The sequence below is a fragment of the Lytechinus pictus genome, chromosome 4, assembly GCF_037042905.1.
Source record: "Lytechinus pictus isolate F3 Inbred chromosome 4, Lp3.0, whole genome shotgun sequence".
In the NCBI taxonomy this organism is placed as follows: domain Eukaryota; kingdom Metazoa; phylum Echinodermata; class Echinoidea; order Temnopleuroida; family Toxopneustidae; genus Lytechinus; species Lytechinus pictus.
In genome coordinates, this window is record NC_087248.1 from 28637316 (window position 1) to 28665095 (window position 27780).

General features: G+C 40.7%; 1 protein-coding gene across 1 annotated transcript; it reads left to right on the top strand.

Annotated features, from left to right (window-relative positions):
- The first annotated feature begins 10708 nt into the window (after nucleotides 1–10708).
- LOC135153838 (armadillo repeat-containing protein 2-like) lies at nucleotides 10709–22924 on the top strand. Its single transcript, XM_064098013.1, has 6 exons — nucleotides 10709–10895; nucleotides 13085–13207; nucleotides 14911–15024; nucleotides 16832–16964; nucleotides 18172–18332; nucleotides 19982–22924. The coding sequence occupies exons 1-6, from the start codon at nucleotides 10709–10711 to the stop codon at nucleotides 20167–20169; spliced, it is 906 nt and encodes a 301-aa protein (XP_063954083.1). The 3' UTR covers nucleotides 20170–22924.
- The last annotated feature ends 4856 nt before the right edge of the window (nucleotides 22925–27780 follow it).

A 27780-nucleotide genomic window follows, 5' to 3' on the forward strand; every position in this document is an offset into this window, starting at 1 on the left:
TTAAGAAATAAAAGAAATATGTTATTGCTGGACTACTTAGTCAGCGGAGGAAATTATAAGTAATACGATTTGTAAAGACTGTGACGTATCTAAAAAACGGCGGCAAAATAAACTAGTGGGTCTTTAATTAGACAAAACTAGAAATAAAGTTAATCAAATTATTTAGGTCGCTACAAAAAATCCCCCCTTAGTAATGAAGTTGTAAACGTTTTCACACACAGGGAATATATATACAAAAAAAGGTTACAATTACGAATTACAACTACATTACGAATCACAATGAAGTACACATTGCATGTAGATATATTATCACAATTACAAATCGTGAACTAACCAACTGCCATGTATCGTTTAGGCCAATGAACATGGCGACCATACCTAGTAATCCTGACGGGTGGAGTTGTGTTGGTGCGCTGTACCGGCAACGTTTTAGCAGTTGACGGACTGGTTTTCGGAGCTGCGGCGTAGTTCGCTGGCGCTTTCTCAGAAATAAGTGCATCGCCATCAGCTCGCTCTTCTACATACGCGACTTTCAACCGGTTAACACTGACCGTTTCGCGCTTGCCCCCTATGTCGAGGGTGAAGAATTTGCTATTCTTCTTCAAGACTTTGAAGGGACCGTTGTACGGTTGTTGCAAGGGCTTGCGTACAGCGTCTACCCTAACGAATACATATGAGCTGTTAAACAAATCCTTCGGAACATAAGTAGCTCCTTGTTTAACTCGCGTAGGAGTTACGGTGCAATCACTCATGTGTTGCTTTAATCGCGAGACATAATCGCTGGGATCAACTACGGTGCGTTCCGGAGCAATAAACTGACCTGGCAGACGCAGAGTGGTACCGAATACCAGCTCGGCAGGTGAGCATGTTAGGTCTTCTTTAACGGTAGTGCGTATGCCGAGGAGTACTATAGGCAAGTACTCGTGCCAGTGTTGCGGGTCGTCCTGAGCTTTCAGAGCCGACTTCAGCTGCCTGTGAAATCTTTCGACCAATCCGTTAGCAGCCGGATGGTACGACGTCGTACGAACTCTTGTGGTTCCGAGCAGTTTGGATAGCTCCGCAAATAAACGAGACTCAAATTGCCTCCCGCGGTCGGTAGTAATGCAGTCTGGTGCGCCGAACACCGAAATCCATCGCTCTATAAAAGCTCGTGCGACTGTTTCTGCTGTCATATCAGGAATCGGAATGGCCTCTGGCCACCGGGTGTACCTATCTACGCAAGTGAGGAGGTACGTATTCCCATTAGACGGAGGGAGCGGACCAACGAGATCAATATGCACGTGCCCGAAACGTGCATCCGGTGCACTGAAAGTACCGAAGGGTGCTTTGACGTGCCGGTTAACCTTTGACCGCTGGCAGTGAAGACATGATTGTGCCCAATGTCGAACTGTCTTATTGACACCTGGCCAAACGAAACGGGCAGTAAGGGCTTTTTGAGTCGCACGAACACCAGGATGAGACAGGCCGTGTATCGCATTGAAAACAGCTCTCCTGTGTTCTTCCGGCACGAACGGGCGCACAAGGTTGTGTGACATATCGCATACGATCTTTTCTCCAGTATCGATCAATGGTACGCTTTGAAGTGCCATGCTGCTCTCGGTTTCCGCGTTCAGAATCGCTTGCAATTCGGGGTCAGACTTCTGAGTCTGCGCAATGAGCTTAAAATCGACGCGTGTGTCAGTGTGCAAGGCATTGACTTCGGGGCGTGATAGCGCATCAGCGACTGCATTGTCATCTCCTTTCACATGACGCAAGTCGGTTGTGAATTGAGCAATGTAGTCAAGCTGTCTAATCTCTCTCGGATTATATCGATCAGGTTTGGCATGGAAAGAATAGATCAACGGCTTATGATCCGTGAAAACGCAAAATGGCCGTCCATCAAGCATGTAGCGGAAATGCTTGATTGTCAAAAACACTGCCAAAAGCTCGCGTCCAAACGTGCTGTAACGAGTTTCCGCTGGTTGTAGTTTGTGCGAAAAGAAGGCAATTGGTTGCCAAGCATCACCTTTGAGTTGTTGTACAACTCCGCCGACGGCATGGTTTGACGCATCAACCATGAGGCTCAATGGGGCATCCACGTCCGGGTGGGTGAGCAAAGCGACTCTTGCCAGTGCCTCCTTGATTTCACGGAAAGCTATATCGCATGCCGGAGTCCACTCCAGCGCCTTGCGAGATCGCTTGCCGCGCTTGCCTCGTTTATTCCCCAACAAATCTGTAAGTGGCATCAGGATGTTTGCGCAGCCCGGAATGAACCTTCGGTAAAAGTTCACGAGGCCTAAGAAACTTCGCAAGTTCTTGAGGGTTGTAGGCGCCTTGGCGTCGCGGATCGCGCTGACCTTATCTGGCAGAGGGCCGATTCCCTCACTAGTGATGCGGTGACCAAGGAAATCCAATTCGGGCACTCCAAACTCACATTTTTTTGGATTTATCACCACGCCATACTCTTGCAACCGGCTGAAGAGTAGTCGAAGGTCTTCCTCGTGTTTTTCCTTTGTGGCGCTAGCCACAAGGAGGTCGTCGATGTACGCATAAACGAAATCAAGTCCGCGAGTCACCTGATCGATAAACCTTTGAAATGTTTGGGCAGCGTTTCTCAAACCAAACGGCATCCTTTCAAACTCGTAGAGTCCAAAGGGTGTGCTAATGGCGGTTTTTCCGATATCCTCAGGCGCAACCGGTATTTGATGGTAAGCGCGTACCAGATCAATCTTTGAGAATACCTTCATCCCATGTAGGTGACCAGCAAAATCATGGATGTGCGGGACCGGATATCGATCTGGGATTGTTGCACGGTTCAAAGCTCGGTAATCGCCACAGGGTCGCCAATCTCCTGCTGTCTTCTTCGGGACCATATGTAATGGGGAAGACCATTGGCTATTGGACGGACGGATGATTTTGAGTTCGAGCATGTGCTGAAATTCGTCGCGAGCAATCTTAAGCTTGTCTGGCGCTAGCCTGCGAGGTTTTGCGTGTACCGGAGGACCGCGAGTCTCAATGTAGTGGACCACATTATGCTTCAAGGCTTGCGCTTTATATGTGGGTACGGTGATCTCACCATACTCCGCGCGCAACATCTCGTAAACCGGATGAGGGTTATCCGTCGTATTGAACATAGGACTAATGCGTGGACAGTTCGCAGGACTACCCGTTACACTGAGACCTGTCAAACAGTCCAGTAGCTTACGTCTGTTCACATCTACTAATAAACGGAAATTGTGTAGGAAATCTGCACCGAGTATTCCAGTAGATACGTCGGCGATAATGAATAGCCATCTAAACGTGCGCCGGAGACCAAAATTCAATGTAAGCGAGCGTTGACCGTAAGTATGTATAATTGACTCATTGGCAGCTCTAAGCGTGATGTCGGACTTGCGCATCCGCTGCTGCTTAGTAGGCGGAAATACAGAAACGGCCGCACCGGTGTCGACAAGAAATTTTGCTCTTGTCTCTATGTCTCTGACATAGAATAGGCGACTATCAATATTTTCGGGCTGACCAGAAGGGTTTGTCGCCCCGTTAACCCGCTGGCCTGCTAGTTTTCCGAAAGACTAGCATTATGTCGTGCGCACGGTGGTCGACAACGGTGCGCGTTGTCACCAAATTTGTGATGGTACCAACATAGCTCATCGGACGAAGCATCTGTTGACGTGTCGCGTCTGACCTGTCTATTATCACGCTTCCTGCTACGGCTTCGACTACGGCTGCGCTGGATATCTCCCACAACAGTTGTGAGATTGCGAACCAGCCTGGTGAGTTCGGAAACCTGACTTTCGAGATCGCTACTAGCTTTTGGAGTAGCTTTCGGAGTAGCTTCCGCATTTCCGTGCGCAATGGCTGAAATAGTGCCAGGCGTGTATGGCTGTGTCTCAACAATACGATCAGCCAACGCAGCCAATTCGCTGAGCGGTAAGGCTTCACTAGTAGATGCTAAAATCTGCCGGACATTAACGGGCAATCTTTGGAGGAATAGTTGCTTGAATATTCCTTTCTCTAACTTCTGCTCGCCTAGAAGTTGTTCCATGCGTCTAAGAAGCTGCGAGGGCTTGCGATCACCTAATTCTTCTTCAGTTAGAAGAAGCTGAACTCTACGCTGTTCAGAAGCACTAACACGCGCTATTAGGCTTTTCTTTAAGGTTGAATATTGGTCAGTTGCCGGAGGATTTACCAAAATGTCTCGGATTTCCTGTGCTACATCTTGCGGAAGAGCGGCGATGACATGCGCATATTTCGTCGCTTCTTGAGTTATGGCGCGTGTCGCGAACTGCGCCTCGGCTTGAGCGAACCAGACCAGAGGGTCACTTCTCCAAAAGGGTGGGAGCTTAATCGCTACCGCTTGTACATGGTTTGCAAATGCGGGGACGGGTGGTGCTCCATCAGGACCAGCTTCATTATCACTTAGCATATTGAAGCGAATTATACATACATTCAATACAATATAAATTACATTCAATAATTATTGAGTAACCTAAAAATGTCCCGAGACGTTTAATGATCACGTCCCGACTTGACGATTGACTGTCGGATCTGAAATGTCCATTAGAAGGTCGACGTCCGACGGTAGAAAATGCCAGTGCTTGAGTTATGTCGAGCTGAGCAGCAGGTCACGACGACGACGGGCTCTGCGTCATTGCAAGTTTCTGGTTGCGTCGGACTTCGGGTCACTCGGGCTTCAGATCACATCGGCCAAGTATCACTTCTGGCTTCGGCGGGGCTTAGGTAAGGTCGGAGTCCGATCTCGCTGGCATCGATCACATCGGGTGCAGATCACGTCGGGATCACCAATGAAGGAACCGGGCAGGTTCCTCGTTTGAGATGTACACCCGACAGAAAACAATACCGTAGTCAAGTTTTAGATTGGTGACTGCTTTTAATGGAGGAGAAAGAAAACCCCTGCATTGTAAAGAAATACAAACAGAAATACAATAAGTACCGATTCATATAATTACTAACATGTTGAATTAAATAACAGTATGAATGGCATTTATAAAAAGGTAAGATATTTCTGTAGAGAATGCAGTTCAACAGATAAATTCGAAGTTGATATTCAATTAATGAATCAGAATTGAATAACTAGTTCATGGATATAAAATTTCACCATATGCAACAAATATTATCAATCAATTAAATTGTATAATTGATATTATAATGAAACGATATTTTATATAAATATATTTTTTAAGCATAACTGAATCGATATACCAATCGATTAAAATATATATATAATCGATCATAATGACAGATGAAATAACTATCGATATGATTATTTGGGTCTTAATTGAATCACATAAAAAATACTTCACTTTATCAATTATTAAAGTAAGCTACACTCACCTTGGTCATGGGGCGGTGAAATTATGAATTACATGAAAGGTGCAGAAGGTAGCTCAAAACCCGGGTGGCGAACCGCATTTGCAGTACGTGGCTAAAAATACAAATAAATTACATGAATTATGAAATACACGAGTTTTATTTTATAAATCAACAAATTCAGAAAGGTTCAGATATCTGAAAGTACCCTAAATATACCGAGTACGGCCTGACAATAAATTGATCGTTCTGCCGCTTCGATTTGGTCAAAATTGACATAATTATAAATCTTCTCAATCTTATCAAAGTTTTACGATATATGCAACAGGTAAATTAAACATCATTACGGTACAACTTTCATTTTCGTTACGATCGATAGTAATGATTCCAGTTACATAATAATCGACAATAAATAATACCAGGCACTAGCTCAGTGCCACGCCCTAAAATGTAAAGACGGTCGATGGATCACATATCAGGTAAATCAAAGTAAATCAAATATAACTCGGAATTGAATAATTAACTGCCATAAAACATCATACTTCAACATACATTAAGATCATCATTTAATCGTTCAATATTAAATAACGTACCTTGGCTGATTAACGTAATTAAAAACTGCCTTGCCACGTATACACAGAAAATCGATTATAAGAAGACGTACGGTCTGGGCACCTTTCTCGATGACTTATTTCCCGCAAGTGACGCTAAACGCGCCTTCCCGTAAGGGCTTGCCCGACATGAGTTATCGAACTATTTTAATAAAAATAAATCGGGACTTCCGAATGAAAAGGAAGGTAATAAATAAGTATATTAAAACAATTGTTATATGTAATCTTATTTTTAATATATACAATTATTAACTGTTATTTTTAAGAAATAAAAGAAATATGTTATTGCTGGACTACTTAGTCAGCGGAGGAAATTATAAGTAATACGATTTGTAAAGACTGTGACGTATCTAAAAAACGGCGGCAAAATAAACTAGTGGGTCTTTAATTAGACAAAACTAGAAATAAAGTTAATCAAATTATTTAGGTCGCTACAAAAAATCCCCCCTTAGTAATGAAGTTGTAAACGTTTTCACACACAGGGAATATATATACAAAAAAAGGTTACAATTACGAATTACAACTACATTACGAATCACAATGAAGTACACATTGCATGTAGATATATTATCACAATTACAAATCGTGAACTAACCAACTGCCATGTATCGTTTAGGCCAATGAACATGGCGACCATACCTAGTAATCCTGACGGGTGGAGTTGTGTTGGTGCGCTGTACCGGCAACGTTTTAGCAGTTGACGGACTGGTTTTCGGAGCTGCGGCGTAGTTCGCTGGCGCTTTCTCAGAAATAAGTGCATCGCCATCAGCTCGCTCTTCTACATACGCGACTTTCAACCGGTTAACACTGACCGTTTCGCGCTTGCCCCCTATGTCGAGGGTGAAGAATTTGCTATTCTTCTTCAAGACTTTGAAGGGACCGTTGTACGGTTGTTGCAAGGGCTTGCGTACAGCGTCTACCCTAACGAATACATATGAGCTGTTAAACAAATCCTTCGGAACATAAGTAGCTCCTTGTTTAACTCGCGTAGGAGTTACGGTGCAATCACTCATGTGTTGCTTTAATCGCGAGACATAATCGCTGGGATCAACTACGGTGCGTTCCGGAGCAATAAACTGACCTGGCAGACGCAGAGTGGTACCGAATACCAGCTCGGCAGGTGAGCATGTTAGGTCTTCTTTAACGGTAGTGCGTATGCCGAGGAGTACTATAGGCAAGTACTCGTGCCAGTGTTGCGGGTCGTCCTGAGCTTTCAGAGCCGACTTCAGCTGCCTGTGAAATCTTTCGACCAATCCGTTAGCAGCCGGATGGTACGACGTCGTACGAACTCTTGTGGTTCCGAGCAGTTTGGATAGCTCCGCAAATAAACGAGACTCAAATTGCCTCCCGCGGTCGGTAGTAATGCAGTCTGGTGCGCCGAACACCGAAATCCATCGCTCTATAAAAGCTCGTGCGACTGTTTCTGCTGTCATATCAGGAATCGGAATGGCCTCTGGCCACCGGGTGTACCTATCTACGCAAGTGAGGAGGTACGTATTCCCATTAGACGGAGGGAGCGGACCAACGAGATCAATATGCACGTGCCCGAAACGTGCATCCGGTGCACTGAAAGTACCGAAGGGTGCTTTGACGTGCCGGTTAACCTTTGACCGCTGGCAGTGAAGACATGATTGTGCCCAATGTCGAACTGTCTTATTGACACCTGGCCAAACGAAACGGGCAGTAAGGGCTTTTTGAGTCGCACGAACACCAGGATGAGACAGGCCGTGTATCGCATTGAAAACAGCTCTCCTGTGTTCTTCCGGCACGAACGGGCGCACAAGGTTGTGTGACATATCGCATACGATCTTTTCTCCAGTATCGATCAATGGTACGCTTTGAAGTGCCATGCTGCTCTCGGTTTCCGCGTTCAGAATCGCTTGCAATTCGGGGTCAGACTTCTGAGTCTGCGCAATGAGCTTAAAATCGACGCGTGTGTCAGTGTGCAAGGCATTGACTTCGGGGCGTGATAGCGCATCAGCGACTGCATTGTCATCTCCTTTCACATGACGCAAGTCGGTTGTGAATTGAGCAATGTAGTCAAGCTGTCTAATCTCTCTCGGATTATATCGATCAGGTTTGGCATGGAAAGAATAGATCAACGGCTTATGATCCGTGAAAACGCAAAATGGCCGTCCATCAAGCATGTAGCGGAAATGCTTGATTGTCAAAAACACTGCCAAAAGCTCGCGTCCAAACGTGCTGTAACGAGTTTCCGCTGGTTGTAGTTTGTGCGAAAAGAAGGCAATCGGTTGCCAAGCATCACCTTTGAGTTGTTGTACAACTCCGCCGACGGCATGGTTTGACGCATCAACCATGAGGCTCAATGGGGCATCCACGTCCGGGTGGGTGAGCAAAGCGACTCTTGCCAGTGCCTCCTTGATTTCACGGAAAGCTATATCGCATGCCGGAGTCCACTCCAGCGCCTTGCGAGATCGCTTGCCGCGCTTGCCTCGTTTATTCCCCAACAAATCTGTAAGTGGCATCAGGATGTTTGCGCAGCCCGGAATGAACCTTCGGTAAAAGTTCACGAGGCCTAAGAAACTTCGCAAGTTCTTGAGGGTTGTAGGCGCCTTGGCGTCGCGGATCGCGCTGACCTTATCTGGCAGAGGGCCGATTCCCTCACTAGTGATGCGGTGACCAAGGAAATCCAATTCGGGCACTCCAAACTCACATTTTTTTGGATTTATCACCACGCCATACTCTTGCAACCGGCTGAAGAGTAGTCGAAGGTCTTCCTCGTGTTTTTCCTTTGTGGCGCTAGCCACAAGGAGGTCGTCGATGTACGCATAAACGAAATCAAGTCCGCGAGTCACCTGATCGATAAACCTTTGAAATGTTTGGGCAGCGTTTCTCAAACCAAACGGCATCCTTTCAAACTCGTAGAGTCCAAAGGGTGTGCTAATGGCGGTTTTTCCGATATCCTCAGGCGCAACCGGTATTTGATGGTAAGCGCGTACCAGATCAATCTTTGAGAATACCTTCATCCCATGTAGGTGACCAGCAAAATCATGGATGTGCGGGACCGGATATCGATCTGGGATTGTTGCACGGTTCAAAGCTCGGTAATCGCCACAGGGTCGCCAATCTCCTGCTGTCTTCTTCGGGACCATATGTAATGGGGAAGACCATTGGCTATTGGACGGACGGATGATTTTGAGTTCGAGCATGTGCTGAAATTCGTCGCGAGCAATCTTAAGCTTGTCTGGCGCTAGCCTGCGAGGTTTTGCGTGTACCGGAGGACCGCGAGTCTCAATGTAGTGGACCACATTATGCTTCAAGGCTTGCGCTTTATATGTGGGTACGGTGATCTCACCATACTCCGCGCGCAACATCTCGTAAACCGGATGAGGGTTATCCGTCGTATTGAACATAGGACTAATGCGTGGACAGTTCGCAGGACTACCCGTTACACTGAGACCTGTCAAACAGTCCAGTAGCTTACGTCTGTTCACATCTACTAATAAACGGAAATTGTGTAGGAAATCTGCACCGAGTATTCCAGTAGATACGTCGGCGATAATGAATAGCCATCTAAACGTGCGCCGGAGACCAAAATTCAATGTAAGCGAGCGTTGACCGTAAGTATGTATAATTGACTCATTGGCAGCTCTAAGCGTGATGTCGGACTTGCGCATCCGCTGCTGCTTAGTAGGCGGAAATACAGAAACGGCCGCACCGGTGTCGACAAGAAATTTTGCTCTTGTCTCTATGTCTCTGACATAGAATAGGCGACTATCAATATTTTCGGGCTGACCAGAAGGGTTTGTCGCCCCGTTAACCCGCTGGCCTGCTAGTTTTCCGAAAGACTAGCATTATGTCGTGCGCACGGTGGTCGACAACGGTGCGCGTTGTCACCAAATTTGTGATGGTACCAACATAGCTCATCGGACGAAGCATCTGTTGACGTGTCGCGTCTGACCTGTCTATTATCACGCTTCCTGCTACGGCTTCGACTACGGCTGCGCTGGATATCTCCCACAACAGTTGTGAGATTGCGAACCAGCCTGGTGAGTTCGGAAACCTGACTTTCGAGATCGCTACTAGCTTTTGGAGTAGCTTTCGGAGTAGCTTCCGCATTTCCGTGCGCAATGGCTGAAATAGTGCCAGGCGTGTATGGCTGTGTCTCAACAATACGATCAGCCAACGCAGCCAATTCGCTGAGCGGTAAGGCTTCACTAGTAGATGCTAAAATCTGCCGGACATTAACGGGCAATCTTTGGAGGAATAGTTGCTTGAATATTCCTTTCTCTAACTTCTGCTCGCCTAGAAGTTGTTCCATGCGTCTAAGAAGCTGCGAGGGCTTGCGATCACCTAATTCTTCTTCAGTTAGAAGAAGCTGAACTCTACGCTGTTCAGAAGCACTAACACGCGCTATTAGGCTTTTCTTTAAGGTTGAATATTGGTCAGTTGCCGGAGGATTTACCAAAATGTCTCGGATTTCCTGTGCTACATCTTGCGGAAGAGCGGCGATGACATGCGCATATTTCGTCGCTTCTTGAGTTATGGCGCGTGTCGCGAACTGCGCCTCGGCTTGAGCGAACCAGACCAGAGGGTCACTTCTCCAAAAGGGTGGGAGCTTAATCGCTACCGCTTGTACATGGTTTGCAAATGCGGGGACGGGTGGTGCTCCATCAGGACCAGCTTCATTATCACTTAGCATATTGAAGCGAATTATACATACATTCAATACAATATAAATTACATTCAATAATTATTGAGTAACCTAAAAATGTCCCGAGACGTTTAATGATCACGTCCCGACTTGACGATTGACTGTCGGATCTGAAATGTCCATTAGAAGGTCGACGTCCGACGGTAGAAAATGCCAGTGCTTGAGTTATGTCGAGCTGAGCAGCAGGTCACGACGACGACGGGCTCTGCGTCATTGCAAGTTTCTGGTTGCGTCGGACTTCGGGTCACTCGGGCTTCAGATCACATCGGCCAAGTATCACTTCTGGCTTCGGCGGGGCTTAGGTAAGGTCGGAGTCCGATCTCGCTGGCATCGATCACATCGGGTGCAGATCACGTCGGGATCACCAATGAAGGAACCGGGCAGGTTCCTCGTTTGAGATGTACACCCGACAGAAAACAATACCGTAGTCAAGTTTTAGATTGGTGACTGCTTTTAATGGAGGAGAAAGAAAACCCCTGCATTGTAAAGAAATACAAACAGAAATACAATAAGTACCGATTCATATAATTACTAACATGTTGAATTAAATAACAGTATGAATGGCATTTATAAAAAGGTAAGATATTTCTGTAGAGAATGCAGTTCAACAGATAAATTCGAAGTTGATATTCAATTAATGAATCAGAATTGAATAACTAGTTCATGGATATAAAATTTCACCATATGCAACAAATATTATCAATCAATTAAATTGTATAATTGATATTATAATGAAACGATATTTTATATAAATATATTTTTTAAGCATAACTGAATCGATATACCAATCGATTAAAATATATATATAATCGATCATAATGACAGATGAAATAACTATCGATATGATTATTTGGGTCTTAATTGAATCACATAAAAAATACTTCACTTTATCAATTAAGTAAGCTACACTCACCCTGGTCATGGGGCGGTGAAATTATGAATTACATGAAAGGTGCAGAAGGTAGCTCAAAACCCGGGTGGCGAACCGCATTTGCAGTACGTGGCTAAAAATACAAATAAATTACATGAATTATGAAATACACGAGTTTTATTTTATAAATCAACAAATTCAGAAAGGTTCAGATATCTGAAAGTACCCTAAATATACCGAGTACGGCCTGACAATAAATTGATCGTTCTGCCGCTTCGATTTGGTCAAAATTGACATAATTATAAATCTTCTCAATCTTATCAAAGTTTTACGATATATGCAACAGGTAAATTAAACATCATTACGGTACAACTTTCATTTTCGTTACGATCGATAGTAATGATTCCAGTTACATAATAATCGACAATAAATAATACCAGGCACTAGCTCAGTGCCACGCCCTAAAATGTAAAGACGGTCGATGGATCACATATCAGGTAAATCAAAGTAAATCAAATATAACTCGGAATTGAATAATTAACTGCCATAAAACATCATACTTCAACATACATTAAGATCATCATTTAATCGTTCAATATTAAATAACGTACCTTGGCTGATTAACGTAATTAAAAACTGCCTTGCCACGTATACACAGAAAATCGATTATAAGAAGACGTACGGTCTGGGCACCTTTCTCGATGACTTATTTCCCGCAAGTGACGCTAAACGCGCCTTCCCGTAAGGGCTTGCCCGACATGAGTTATCGAACTATTTTAATAAAAATAAATCGGGACTTCCGAATGAAAAGGAAGGTAATAAATAAGTATATTAAAACAATTGTTATATGTAATCTTATTTTTAATATATACAATTATTAACTGTTATTTTTAAGAAATAAAAGAAATATGTTATTGCTGGACTACTTAGTCAGCGGAGGAAATTATAAGTAATACGATTTGTAAAGACTGTGACGTATCTAAAAAACGGCGGCAAAATAAACTAGTGGGTCTTTAATTAGACAAAACTAGAAATAAAGTTAATCAAATTATTTAGGTCGCTACAAATGTATTGAGTAGTAACTAACTTTACTTTACGTTACTTTCAATACTCCAACAATGAGCCTGTTCATCGATCAAAGTAGAGATGTCCATTACTGCTCTCCTTCAGACAAATTTACATAGATTCATTACTTGTGTTGGCAGGGAGGGTGGCAAAAAATTCCATGAAAACACTGGAAAATCACTCAATTAGCAAAGAAAAACTTATACACATCAAGACATGAATATCTTTTCTCAAGCTTTAGAATTAGTGCGTTATCATTCCATTGGGCCTATATTACAATACATCTCTAGCTGTTGCATTATGGGTTATGTTTCAAATTTCAGAGTTTTCCTGTCTTATCTTCAATAGAATTTATGTATGTGACATCATAATCTCATAGCGCCCTCCCTCAGAGGATATAGGAATATGTGTAAATTGAGTTGTCAGAGATGCGCCAGGTGTGTTGATCACCAATGCATGCAAGTGCAATGGCTTCAGCCTCTAGGATGGCAGCACAATGAAGTCCATGTATAAGGTCTATATCATTTAGTTGTTTCTTTTTTTTTCTTTCTACAGAATCAAAAGATATTAGTCAGAATGAAGAGCTGGTCCTCAATGCTCTAATCACCATCAATAATCTATCTTTCTATGACATCATCAATAGTGCAATTGTGGAGAGGCAGGTACAGATAGCGAGATGTGAGTATAGCAATCCATTATTTTGTTTTTATTTATTAGAAAGTCAAAAGGGGCCTAAGCTTTCGATCCTAGCAGAATCTTCGTCGGAGGCAAAATTCTGCATTTTGTAATAAGATGTGGGCACGTCGTGGTCTAGTGGGTCTGACTCTCGCCTTTCAAACAGAGGGTCGTGGGTTCGAATCCTAGCCATGGCATGTTTTCCTTCAGCACAAAATTTATCCACACTGCTGCACTCGACCCAGGCGAGGTGAATGGGTACTGGCAGGAAGTAATTCCTCAAAAAGCTGTGCGCACTGGAATCGGTAGACTAGCTTAGCCGGGGTAATATAGGAGCGTCTTGAGTACCTAGCAAGGTGGATACGTGCAAATACAAATCTAATATTATTTATTATTATTATAAGGTCAAAAATTCCAAAGCATTCCACAGAGATGCCTACTGCCCCCTTTTTTAAAAGTATTTTTCCTTTTTCTATATCAAATTACTCCATGTCATTTGACGTACATGTATTTGCCATCATTTCAGTCAATTTTTAGAAATACAATTCCTAAATTTTCATGGAAACTTTTGACTCATATTTTGCCGCTTCGTATTCCTGTCATATATATCAAGGGTGTGAGAGTTCAGATTTTTATCAGATTTCAGATTTTTTTTTGTTTTGATTTTCAGCTTAATTGCAGCTTATTTGTGGCTTTCCTCTGTACAAAAAGTATGGGAGCTCTTTCTATTTCAGACTTTTTCAACACTCTTCAGCTTTTTTCAGATCTTTTTATTTGTGACCACTCACACCCCTGATATATATTCATGAGCAACTTTACAAACCATTTCATGAAACGGGCCTCGGGGTATTCTGTACAGCTATGAAATTGAGTGTCGGACATCCCGTTTCGTAGGATGTATAAAATAGGGCAATGTAGTAATTAATCAACCATATTTGTTTACCTCCAACCCCAATTTTTACTCCATTCTAACTTCATACCATGAACTGCCCCAACCATGTTAACTTTAAAGCATTACAACTTTTCATGTGAACTAGACAAGAGTGACAAATCTCTGTAGGACGAACCCATATGTAGGGAGTCGGGCCTAAATCGTTATGTAAATGCCCTGTACGACCTTTATAATTCTGTAAATTGGCACACTTGTGCATCGATTTTAAGAAGAGAGCAATGAATTCCTTGGACGAAGCTGATCATTCTTAAGTGTTGAATTATCATTAAAGTGTCCCAAGCATGGAGTAGTGTGTGTTCAGTGTGTTGGTTCAGTTGGTAGAGCGTCCGTCTCACAACCGGGAGGTCGGGGGTTCAAACCCCGGCCACGTCAGACCAAAAGACGTTAAAAGATGGGAGTTGCTGCTACCCTGTTTGGCGTTCAACGATTTAAAGGGATAGAGCCTTGTTGATCTGGCGCTGCACAGCAGCTGCCGGGCCCACGATCAATTAGGCAAAGCAAATTTTCGGAAAATTTCATTTCATGTCTATTTTGAACAATAAATTCTGGATTTTCATTTCATCATTTTCGTTGTAATCAAAAGGAAAATGGGCTATATCAAATGGCTTTTGGATTGAATCATATTTTGATTTTCATTCCGCGATATCACTGATTTTTCAATTTGTAAATCATGCAATTACAAGGTATTTTACAATTATGCACATTATGTAAACTTTGAATTTGATATTTCTTTTGCATTCTATCTTGTTTTCAGTATTACTGAAGCAACTAGTTACTGATCATAAAGAAGGGATGATAGAAGCATCTAGGGTCTTTGGAAACCTCTCAAGATCAGTCGATATACGCAACTTTTTGACGGCCAAAAAGGGTGAGTAGTGATCATGTATGTGCCATTGTAGCCTGTAATCTAGGCACAGGCTGAAGCCAATGGCCCGTATTCTGGAGTCGGTTTAATTTGAACTCTGGTTTTAAGTTGTGGTTTAACTATGGAAAGCAAGTTGTTTCATAAATTTCTAACAGTAGATGTTCAATGTATCAGCTCATTTGACTCTCCAAACATTATTACATGCCCGCGAAGGATAAGTATGATAGTTTGTCTTCACCATTAAAGAATTAGGAAAGAGCACAGTAAACATGAGAAGCATTCACTGTAAACAAAATTTTGAAATGTTTGGCTTCCCATAATTTTAGCACAGAGTTAGACCATGGTCTAAGTTAAACCCGACTTCTAGTGTTAATTTTTACCCTGCAGAATGAAAAGTTAAGTAGATATATAGGCATGTCTTATTTCTATAATCTAATCTCGTTTACCCAGCCACCTTGGAACCGGCATACATCTGTAAAACAGATGTAGTCTGGTGAGCTAATGGGGGGGGGGGCAGACCTGCCAACCAGTACGTTTTAGCCGTATTTAGTACGTTTTTGTAACCAAAATACGGCAGTACGTTTTTTCTTTGAAAAATATGTTTTTTGTAAAAAAAAGAAAATAAAAATAAAAAAAATAAAAAATAATTTATTATTATTTTTTTTTTTTAAACTAAATCGTAATTTATTGAGAAAAAAAATCTCTATATGTCTCTATTTCATAAAACGTGCACAAATATGGTTATAAGATCAATATAATTTCAGGTAACTTGTTTTTTTTTTCATTCATTTTGTTCAAACCAGGGTGAAGATATACACATGTTTTAATGTTTTTTTTTTCATCTGCAAGAGCAGTGCGCATTTTAGCTTGCATGCAGCTTGAGCGCCGCGATGAGCGAGTGCGCCAAGCATTTTATTAGGAAATACACTTTTTTTTGGAAAAATACATTTTTTTTAATCACAGAATACAGTTTTTCATTCCCAGAGGCTGGCAGGTCTGGGGGGGAGAATGAATTGGAATGTTATAGCTGTATTTATTGATATTGATTATTAAGACCTGTTTGAAGAATCCATGTGCTGGATTGTGCTGAGATGTATTTTTAGTTGGAGGAACATTCTGAATCTTGCTCGGTCAGATACACTTTAAAATTTGAAACTCCATATCTTGTTTTACAATTTGAAACTCCTTTGGGAACAGTCCAAATGACCTCATTAATTCCCCTGGTGTGTGAGAACTGCTGTCCACTGACAAAAGAAAGCAACTTTGATTTTTTCTTTTACAAAATTAACTTTATTCGTGTTTTGGGCTGTTTTCCGTATGCTCTACATGATGTTTGAGGAATTTGACTCACTAAGCCTCCAATTTCTGAAATGCAGATCTTTCTGAAGCATGTAACTCTATATGATCCCACATAAAACGATGACACATTTGCCTCATTTACTGAGAAACTCATTCCACAGAGTTGCTTCCTTTTGTCAGTGGATGGCAATTTTCCGAAGGTAAAGTTTGTGAACCCCACCACAAAATGCACTCCTACATGCATTAAATGTAGACAACAATGTTCAGCGAGCCCAGAGAAACAAACTTTATTGAATGTAATTTTGTTTCATCACCTGACTTCACAATTAAATATCTAAAAAAAACATGACAAAACTTGAACACTTGAAATAAACTTCATGTTGTGTTGGGGTTCACTAACTTTTCAGGACCACGGTACCTTATGTGCATAATTCTCACTAATGACCCCAATCCTGTGCATTATTTGTATTATATGTCATTGGTTATATCTGCTATGATCTCTTTCAAACAGTGGATGAGATGATGGTGACTCTACTGGACTCTGGTAATAGAGAGTTTGTCTATACGTCTTGTGGTGTGCTTATAAACCTGATGGCAGATCAGGAGAGGAGACCAATGCTCAAGAGAGAGGGTGGTGTCAGCAAGTAAGTCCTTGGTCCAGATTATTTCCAACTGGTCCAATGCCAATTCGTCCCATTACCAACTCGTCTACTATCATTTGGTCAATGCCAATTCGTCCAATTACCAACTCGTCTACTATCATTTGGTCAATGCCAATTCGTCCAATTACCAACTCGTCTACTATCATTTGGTCAATGCCATTTCGTCCAATTACCAACTCATCTACTATCATTTGGTCAATGCCATTTCGTTCAATTACCAACTCGTCTACTATCTTTTGGTCAATATGCCAGTTGGTCCAATTACCAACTCGTCTACTATCATTTGGTCAATGCCAATTTGTCTAATTACCAACTCGTCTACTATCATTTGGTCTACCATCAGTTCGTCCACTATCCACATGGTCTAATTGCCATTTCATCTAATAACCAGTTTGTCCAATAGCCATTTAGTCCATATACCATTTGGTCTAATTGGACTACGTGTTATTTTGGCTAAATGATTGAAAATAAAGTGGATATTAGACCAAGTGGTTATGGGACGAAATGATCATAGATGAATTGGTGATTAGACGAACTGATGATTGGACCAAAATGGTTGTTAGATGAAATGTTGATGGACGGAATGGCATTAGACTAAATGAAGGTAGACCGTGTGATGAGTGGACCAGTTGGCAATAGACGAATTGGCAATTTACCCTTGGTCCCACCCTACAAATGAGTTGCAATCGATCAGATCAATCGCACAAATGGAAAGCCAGCAATGCATCCATCCATTCAAATTGTCTTGTTTTTAATATGATCTATATTCTTGCATGCAACGTTATCTTGACAAATGTGCTCCTTTTATTTCCAAAGATGTGGTATTAACATTTCCTCTATGAAGAATTTTGACATTGATTTATTTCCATATTCAACGTTGATCAGCTTAATCACGTCTCTGTTGTAGCTTTATGTGCATCACAATTCTGAATATTACAAATAGCATATTTTTAGGTTATTCATTCTCTCTATCCGAAGCATTCGTCACATGGTATTCTTCTTATTCGTATCCATCTAGAAGCATGTGTATTTGCCTTACTGGAAAGTGGAGATTATTTATATGATAATATGCATTTTCTAAGAACCAAATATTAAATGTAACACTTGACCATTTTCTGTTTGAAAATGATAGTAATCATATCCATAACTTGAGTTACATGTAAATCTTCAAAATGTTGTTGTTTTTCAGATTGATAGATGTATTACGTGACTTTGGACGCAGTGATTGGCAGCTTGCTGGTATGGTTTGTATGACGCTGTGGAACTACAGTGAGAACATCGTCAACTCCAATGAGACCTTTGGAGAGCAAGAGACCGGCGAATTTACAGAACTGCTTGTGGACTACCTGGGTAAGACAGTACTAGCCAAAAAAGGATAATAAAAAAAAGTTATTTTATATTTATTTTGGGGGGCTATTTTCATAACCAACTCCCTGAATCTCCTACATTTGATAAGCTTTAACACTCCACTGATTGGGGATTTTCTGAGGTTTTTTAAAATTAATTTCCAGAGCTCTTTCGAGCATTGGGGGGGGGGGGGGGGGGAGTCACCACGAGCCTGGGCAGTTCTGTTTACATTTGAAGGGGAAGTCCAGGGGCCTGTTTCATTAAGTACTGTTTGACAACTGCTATGGTAACGGGGCTCTGCAGCCAACCGTAATCCAAGATTTTCTTGTCTTTTGCAATAATGGCATACATAGTAGCTCTAGTTATAAGTCTTCATAAAATGTGCACCAGGGACCTGTTACATCGAGCTTATCAAGGCCATGTCACATCTTTCCGTAGAAGCATTGCTGGTGAGATGCGGGGCAATCACCCGCACGCAACTCACCTGCAACAAGTTTTGAGCATGTTTAGATCTTTTCTGTGGGCAAATCAGACTTGCATGCGCTCCTTTGGGCAGCTGCGTGCAAGATACATGCAGAGTTCTGTCAATGCGGGCAACCTGGAGGTAGCCTAAAAAGTCACCCGCAAGGCTTGCACGGAACAACGTGACAGAGCCCTTAGCACTCAATATATTTATAATTGATTACATTGATGATTATTGTGCAATTAATTGCGAAGGCTTGTGTCTTGCAGGGCCCAGAAGTCCATTCTGATAATAAGATGGGCCGTTTGAAAGGAGAGATAAATATTAGCAAGATACATGTTATTACAAATTCAGATTTGATGAACTTAAAAAATGGGCTCTGTTTTAAAGTGTACAAATTTGTTTTATGATGCAGTGGCAGTGTGCAAATCTTTGTAAGATTTTTCTGACAAAAGTCAAAGGGTATAGAGAGAGTTCAATAAAAAAAACTGACCCATTTCTGCAAGAACTTACTTGGTCATTGAAAAAGAATTGATTTAAAATTTGATTCATGGATATGGGAGAGATGATCTGATTGGGAGTATAAATGAAAGTGTTTGCAACTTAAGAAGTTGACTGTATATTTAGATCTTGCAGTGGTGGGGTGAACCTTTGACTTTAGACAGTGAAAGCCTTGTATTTCAAAACTTAGGATTTTTCTAAAGGAAATCTCACAAAAAGTTCTGTTTTAGAGGTGTGACATTTTAAAGTGGAAACCTTCTTTAACTTGCCCAAAACGAGATCTCCGCAGGAACTGGGAGACTGTTTTCAGACAATATGAGGTTGCTACCGCTGCAGAAAGAGTTGCGTTTAAACGCAAGTCTAAATATCAAGCGCAAGTCCCGAATGTTGGTGCTTCATTGGCTGAAAATCAAGTTGCGCAAGAATTTTATTAGTTGCGTTTGATCGCAACTCTTGATCGCAGGCCCCAGAACTGCTAAGTAGTAATGATTTACTGAAATTGTTGGAAATCATCCTCAATAAAAATTAGAAGAATACTGATGGTTTCATGAAAAATACAGATTTTCATAAGTTTCAGTTTAATGTGTTGTCCTGTGGTATTTTCTCACACTGAAATGTGTAAATCTTAAGATATGAGGTTTTAACAGCCCACCAACATTATGTTTCCTAAATCTGTCTTTAATTTCAGATGAGGAAGTGGCCCTGGAGGTTCCTGAGGATGCAGACTGGGATGCAGAGACCCAGCAGCTCATGAAGTCCTACTGGAAGACAGAGTTCTGTCCCGTAGCGTCGCAGCTCCTGGACCGGATAGAACACCACCACTCTGACTTGGTTACGATAGACTCACCAACCAACGTCACTATGGCTTCATCTTGAGGGTCCTTTGTTTGATGATTTCAGGTGTGGTTTTGGTTTGGGTCTTGATAGTGTGAACTAGGATACCCAGCATGGGTTCTGATAAATATGATACTAATCATGTTATGGATGGTTCTAGGAGAGTTCCCCTGATGCTTTGCAAGATGTCCTTGAAGGAATTGGTATTTAGGTAAGATGTTCTTCAAGGAGATTTGACTTCAGGAGAGCTAGCCTCTCCAAGAGAAGCGTTCCAGAAGAATGGTCCTGTGTGAATTGCATGAGGGGCGCTTGTCTTCTTGGTGAATTATCCTGTTACGGTTGGTGATAGCTCAAGATCAGTTGTTACTAGTCTCAGCACCCAGGACTATTGTCCTTGTTCTTCCGTCCATGCGACGAGGACCGTCTAATCATCCTGGGATTTGGATTAATTAAGCTTGTAGGGTCCACAGATGGCTGACCAAGCCAATCCTGACGTTTACAGAGGGCATAGAATCACATCAGCAGATCCAACAGTTGCATGTTAAGTCAAAGTACAGTAAAACCTGTCTATAGTGGCCACCTAAGGGAAACGAAAAAAACTGTCTATAGTGTTTACAGAGGGCATAGAATCACATCAGCAGATCCAACAGTTGCATGTTAAGTCAAAGTACAGTAAAACCTGTCTATAGTGGCCACCCAAGGGAAACGAAAAATGTGACCTTTGTAGACAGGTGGCTGCTATGGACAGGTTGTTTAACACATGATTTGTCTCTGAGGGAATCATTTTAGTGGCCACTATAGACAGGTTGGCTGCTATAGAGAGGTGGCCGCTAAGACAGGTTTGACTGTACAAGGTTGGGGAACCTTTTTCAAGATCGTCACAAACTGTCTTTGATCAGGAAACACCCAGAAAGAACTCACACTGCATGAATATACCCCCAAAAAAACTTGGTGGACAATTTATGAAGTCTGCGGGAAGTTAGAAGAACCCAGTAGTGCCCAGGAGATGCTGATTGCCAAATGCAGGCTTTCTGAATAGAATAAGATCCATGTGCCTTGATACAGATGTCTCCAGACCCACACAGACTCTTTGGTGCATGTGTCGCTTGGGGGTCTGGGAATGGGAGACAGTCGCTGACTCACTCGGGTATGGGCAAAGTTCCTATTTAGGGGATGTAGAACTCATCAGGGGGTCGTTGAGGCTACAGATAATGGCTATGATCTGGCTGTGATCTTCATCGCTTCTCCCTGTTTCATGAAAATACTCATTATGTGAAATCTTTTGAAGGATTCTTTCATTTTATTTGCCTCAGAGAAATTGATTGATTGAAGTGGTATTTATTCCAATATCTTTGTTTATTTAGTGCAAAAAAAAGGTATCATATCGGGCATTAAAAAAATGTGTCCTTCCAAGTCTTGACTTAGCAGTATTAAGTCTGTTTGATATCTGTCATGAATGAAATGCTGATTTGTGTTGATATCCTGCCTATCGTAAAATGATATACAAAGATATGTAAGAGCTTTCTTTGTATCACATATGCTGGATTTTTTTTTCATTATCACTCTTCTACAGATATTCTTGTATTTTGAGGTCTCAGAATTTACCAGTCTCGAAAAATATATTGTTATTCCAAAGCGTTTTGACGGTAAAAATATGACATCGCCAGAAATAATAGCCTTCCAAAATACCAAAAGTAGACCTCTCAAATTGCAAAGAAAAAACCCCATAAAATCGGGTTCAATAATCAGAGCTTATCTCTCTCGGCTAATGGCTGATTTACTGTAATTTGCTGGTTAGCTCTTTTCAACAGCGTACAAATAACGTATGGTTCTGAGTGCATTTGGTTGAATTAGCACATGTGATAACTTGAAGCCATTAAGCACAGGAAAATGGCTTTTGACAATTCTCTTTACAAACTTACAATGTCCTCTTGATTATTGTGAATCCCCCTCATGTCAAGATACAGAGATATGATTGAAATGCTTGTGTAAGCTTTCCTGAAATTCATTAGTATCATCACTTTTTGTCACGTAGCATTGTCTCTGAATTGATATTAGTCAATTACTTAAAGCTTTATTGAAATGTTCACATCATCCAAATGATGTGCACTCACATTTCACACACCATGATGAATTTTAATTGGAAGTGATTTGAAGTTCCTAGAAAGCCACACATTGGGTATTAGCAAAGATACTACAAGGGGAAGATCGGACACTTCAGCAATTTTTTGAAACGCTCGATTAATGCTCATGGGGAAGGGTGCCCACTAGCGTTGAGTAAGTAAACCATCGCACATCGGCACGCTGCTGTGTATAAAACATTTGGGGGAAATGAGAGAGTGGATTTGGGAGAGGGCTCATGGGCAACGCATGTGGATTATTTCAGCTTTTTCAATCCCAGAAACCTCTCAAATATATTGATTTATAATTTTATGGGGAAAAAAATTGAAGAAACAAATTCTTAAAATGTACAAATAGTCTATTCCTTCACCCCTCCACCATTTCTCTCATAGGTTTTGTACACAACCATATTGCGATATGCAAAGGTAAAAAAAGGTTGTTATTTACTCAAGTACTCAACACTGTAGGGCGCTCTTCCGGAGCGTTCCATTGCACGCTCTGTGCACTGTCCGATCTCCCCTTTGTAGTATCTTTGGTATTAGAATTTAGTATTATATTAGATGTATATTTCATCTACTGTACATGTAGATCCCACAGATAAGTACGTGATTACCAAATTCATGCTTGTATATATTAATAGACCACCTGTTATAAAGGCTTGTGAATATGAATTTTATTACGGTGTGCAATGGCTTGATAAATATATAAAAGCAGTTTGTTCTAACATTTTATGAAACGTTTTGATAGAGTGAAAAACTAAAAGATATTCTTGCAAGCGTATTTATTGTACAGATTTCTAGAATCCATTTCAAATGCTTTAGTCTCTGCTTCAGAGCTTGTTAAGTATATGATGAACTAACTTGATGAAATACCTTGTTGGATACCAGGCAATTTTTTTTTCAGGGGCTACTTTTCACAGCCGATGGATAAGCTTTAAACATTGCAGTGAATGGGAAATTGGGGGGGGGGCGAAATCACCCTGCGCCCCAATGTTTTTTTTTTTTTCCTGTTTGGATACATTGAACTATCTCAGTGTTATAATCAATCACCTTGATAAATCGGTCACCAGCGGCATATAAGGGTGAAAATTAACTACAATGATTTTTTTTCTGAAACATGATAGATGGGAAGCAAGCGAGCCGAAAACGTGGAGGTTGATTTGGTTGATCGCTGGTCTGTTGTCTCAAATTACATGGAATTGTGATCAAAGTTATTGATATGTCATATGCAAATGAAATTTGATTTGTACAATTGATTGCAGTTTAGTTTCTTCAGACACCTGTAGGAATGTCTTTTCATTGTAATATCCGTAGGCCCCTATGTAATGTTTGAGCTCATCTGTAGAGGAGAATCAAATGGTGGGGGGATGTCGTGGTCTAGTGGTTATGATCCTCGTCTTTCAATCTGAGGGATGTGGGTTCGATTCCCAGTCATGGCGTGTTTTCCTTCAGCAAGAAATTTGCCAATATTGTGCTGCACTCAACCCAGGTGAGGTGAATGGGTACCCGGCAGGAAGAAATTCCTCAAATGCCAGAGCACCTGTAAGCAGCACGGCTATATACCCGGGATAATGATAATAATAACATTATTGTAATGTGCAGTAGAGAATATACATGAAGAAATTGCGCAATATAAATGTACAATTATTATTATAATATTATTATTGTAATTCCAAAATGAGGATGTACATCTTGACCCACTATATACAGCTCCTTCCTGAGATGATTCTTCCCTGCCTTGCTGTTTCATATGAAAAGATGTCATGGGCCCTGTCTTACAAAGAGTTACTATTGATCCAATCAACCCGGGGGGGGGGGGCCACTTCCATTGACGTGTGGATACCATGCACGACCATGGGGTCTCGAAAAGCACCCTAAACACGTATTTTCCATATTCTGAAAATGCACCCCTTAACAAGTATTGGCGTGTGAAACCCTACCCTTGAAAAGTATTGGAAACAAAACGATGCTCTTGGCAATTATTCCCTGAATTGAACCCCTAGAGCTAAACAAGTACAGTGATATTTCAATTGTTATGCCACGGACGACGTCGGTCGTCGGTTTTGCCTACACCAGGCATTGGGTTTAGTACAGCCCCACCTCACAACACCTCGCGCAAATTGTACTCTAAACACGTAGTGTTGACTCTTGGGGCAAAAAGTACATCCTTTATAAAACATTTTAGTCTTAATTTTTTATACCCCCGAAAATTGGATCCTAAAAACGTAGCTTTTCTATCGAATTTGATACCCTTTTTTCATTATTTTAGTGTTTTTGACACCCTTATTACGTTACGTACGTAACGTGCCCTATCTTGAAACATGTTTTTACATGTTTTTTTGGTCGCGCATGGTATCCACTCGTCAATGTAAGTGGCTCCCCCCCCCCCCCCCCCGGGCCAATCAACCACAACTATGGACAGCCAGCAACGTCAACATTTAATATGCCTGTTCAAAATATTTTCTAGGTAGGATGTATATTCATACATTCATAGTTTTCTTGAAAAATTCAGTATGCTTCTCTTGGTTTCCCAAGGACATTTGATTTGATTTGATTTATTGATTTCCGTTTCACAACATAAGCATGATAAGTATAACAAAACAAGGTCGAAAATAATGCAAGACGTAATAAAATATACATAACATAATCTTAGATTTAAGGAACACAATTCAATCAATAAAATTACCTTGTATGACAATTGTATTTTAAAGTAAAACGGAGGGTCTTGCCGAAAAAAGCAAAGCTTGTACAAAAGGCAAGCCCCTAAATAAACTTAGTTACATTACAAAAAAAAATTGCATTAGGGAGAGAGGGGGAGAAGAGAGGAGGGACAGAGAAGTGCGGGGTACATAACATAGAAAGAAAGCGGGCAGCAGGAGCAGGTACTTTGGCTAGTTGCAATTTTAAGAAGAAAACAGTAATAACAAATAATATTCAGTTATTCAGCATGATCTGCTTGCAACGAGTATTGCAATATTAACATTTTTTTCAGTTTGCGTTTAAAAATATTTATATTAGGGGATTCTTTAAAATCTTGAGGCAGAGAGTTCCAGTAGGCAGGCCCGGAAAAGACAAATGAATTCTTTGCAAATAGAGTTCTTGTTAATGGGAGATGATAATATTGTCGTTGCCTTGTTGGGTAACAGTGTACGGATGCATTTTTATGGAACATATTTGACATTGTGCAAAAAACTTTTCTTCATGGTGAACTTTCCCTTCAAGCAATTGCCAATAATGGTCTACTCCAGCTCACCTCGCTAATATACAAGCCATGTTGACCCTCTTAGACCATTACCCATGTAAGGAAGATACACAAGATAATTTAGGTTTACATTTCAAAAGATAGGGTTATAAGGATTAATAGGTGGATAATCCCTCTTAATCTTAAATCCTGGTCCTCTAAAGTAGAGTACAATGACTAATTTTCCTTTAGTAATGCCATCAGCAAACTAAGGAACCCTCCTTTAGAAGCCACCCGCTCGTGAAGACCACTTTTTTTTCATCTTCTTAGGGTGGGCTTGAAACAGGTGGCACTGTATGCAATGGCTGCTCTTACAAATACATGCATGTTTTCGTATCTAAAAGCACATGACCTATCAAAAATAATCTTATAAGTCTATTTAAAAAAAAAAAAAAAGAAGATTAGGCTTTCGCCATCCCTTAAATTTACATTTTCACTACTTGACATGGAAATGCTTTGAGTACTATATTGTAGCAGAACTAACTTTAATATAAATGTATTTAAATCATCAAGTTGTGTGTGTGAGCTTGCCCACTTGTATTATAAAATAAAAAAAGAAATGTGTCGCTTCTAATATGTAAATATTTGTCACCTTTATCTCTTGTGAAATAAAGTACCGTCCAAACAGGAGTAAAAAAAAATGAATTCATTGTGCTTATCTTTTTTGTTGATGAATATTTAGAAAATTTTCCTCTACTGATAATCATGATCATGGAGTAGGGGGATGTTCAGTTTAAAAAAATTAGAAATATCCAGAAAAATGGGTCAAATTCTCTCAATAAATTTCTGGTAAGAAAAAAAAAGAAAGGAGGTAATAATTATGCTTATATAACGGGTGAATACAATGCCAATGACTTGGTACTGGATTTGTTTGTCCTCCCACCAATGCACTCTATCTCATTTTGTTAAAACTTATTTCTTCTATTTCTTTCTCTCCCTATCTCTTTCATTTTCTTCTACCCCTCCCCCCCCCCCTCTCTATCTCCCTCTTTATCAAAAGTCCCTTTTTCAGAGAAAAAAAAATCCATTGAAAATTTAATCAAATCAATTTTCATTATTTGTAATAACTTCTTACAAAGAAAATAAAATAAATGTTATCTCAACTCTCTTGGAATAGATTTTTTTTTTAATCATTCGGCAAATCAAAATGAATCATGCCCTTGATTGAGGTGATTATTGAAAATAAAGCTTCTCATGTGCCTTTGTTGTTTACTTCAAAGTGATTTATATCGCAACAAATACTTGACGGCTCATAAATTTTCACTTTTCACACACCTTATTCATTTAATATCTTGTTCAATTTGAAAAATTGAAAATTAATGAGTCATGAAAATATTATTCATGATCGATGGACAATTCAGGAATGTCAAGAAATGTTCAGTGAATAACACAAATCTATTTCAGGTTTATTTTGGAATCGTTCTAAATAAATAGAGTAAAATTCACAAAGCAAAATGCTGAAAATTTTCATGTTATCATTAGCCCACCTAATGAATATTCATAAAGACATGCCTAGAATTGTTCCACCGGAATAATGCAAATCTTTTAAATTCAATCACTTTGTTATCCGATTTTGATCAAATTTTCAGCATTTTGCTCTGTAAATTTTACTCTTTTTATCGAGATAAAAAATATTTCCAGCCTGGACCATCCCTTAAGGTGATGTACAGATTATTCAGCGCTTAATTATCAATCTGCTCATTGACGTCGACAGGCGGTAGAGGGGATAGGGCCCTCTAATTAAAGAGTAGACAAGAAAGGGAGAACAAAAGAGTGAATAAAACGTGGGGAGGGGAATAATTGAAAAGTAAAACAAATTTTCATGTCATGATATAAATCTAAAAGGAAATATTTTGCTCCCGCTCCAGGCTTGTATTGCCTTGAATCTGCTCTTGAGGATAATTATATGAGACATAGGCCCTAAAATAGTTCTTTTTCAAGTAATTTTCATTCATTATTCTGCTTGCTATTCAACTTATGATTATAATTTTGTTTCAGGGAAAATATAGTTATACGCATCCCACGCATCCTGTTCATGAGTGCAAAAATCCCGCTAAATAAAAATAAAAAAATCCAGCTGGCGCTACGCGCTCGCATTATTTTATAAGCGACAGACAAATACTCATCATGAATTCCCACAAACAGTCATTGAAGGCTTCAGATGTCCCATCGTAAGGTACGTCAGTAGGCAGATATCAATTACTTCTAGTGTCTAACATTCCCACCAATATCATTGTTTATATACGCATCCTCTCCAGGATAGGTACTTAATTAGATTAATCTTGTGTTTAG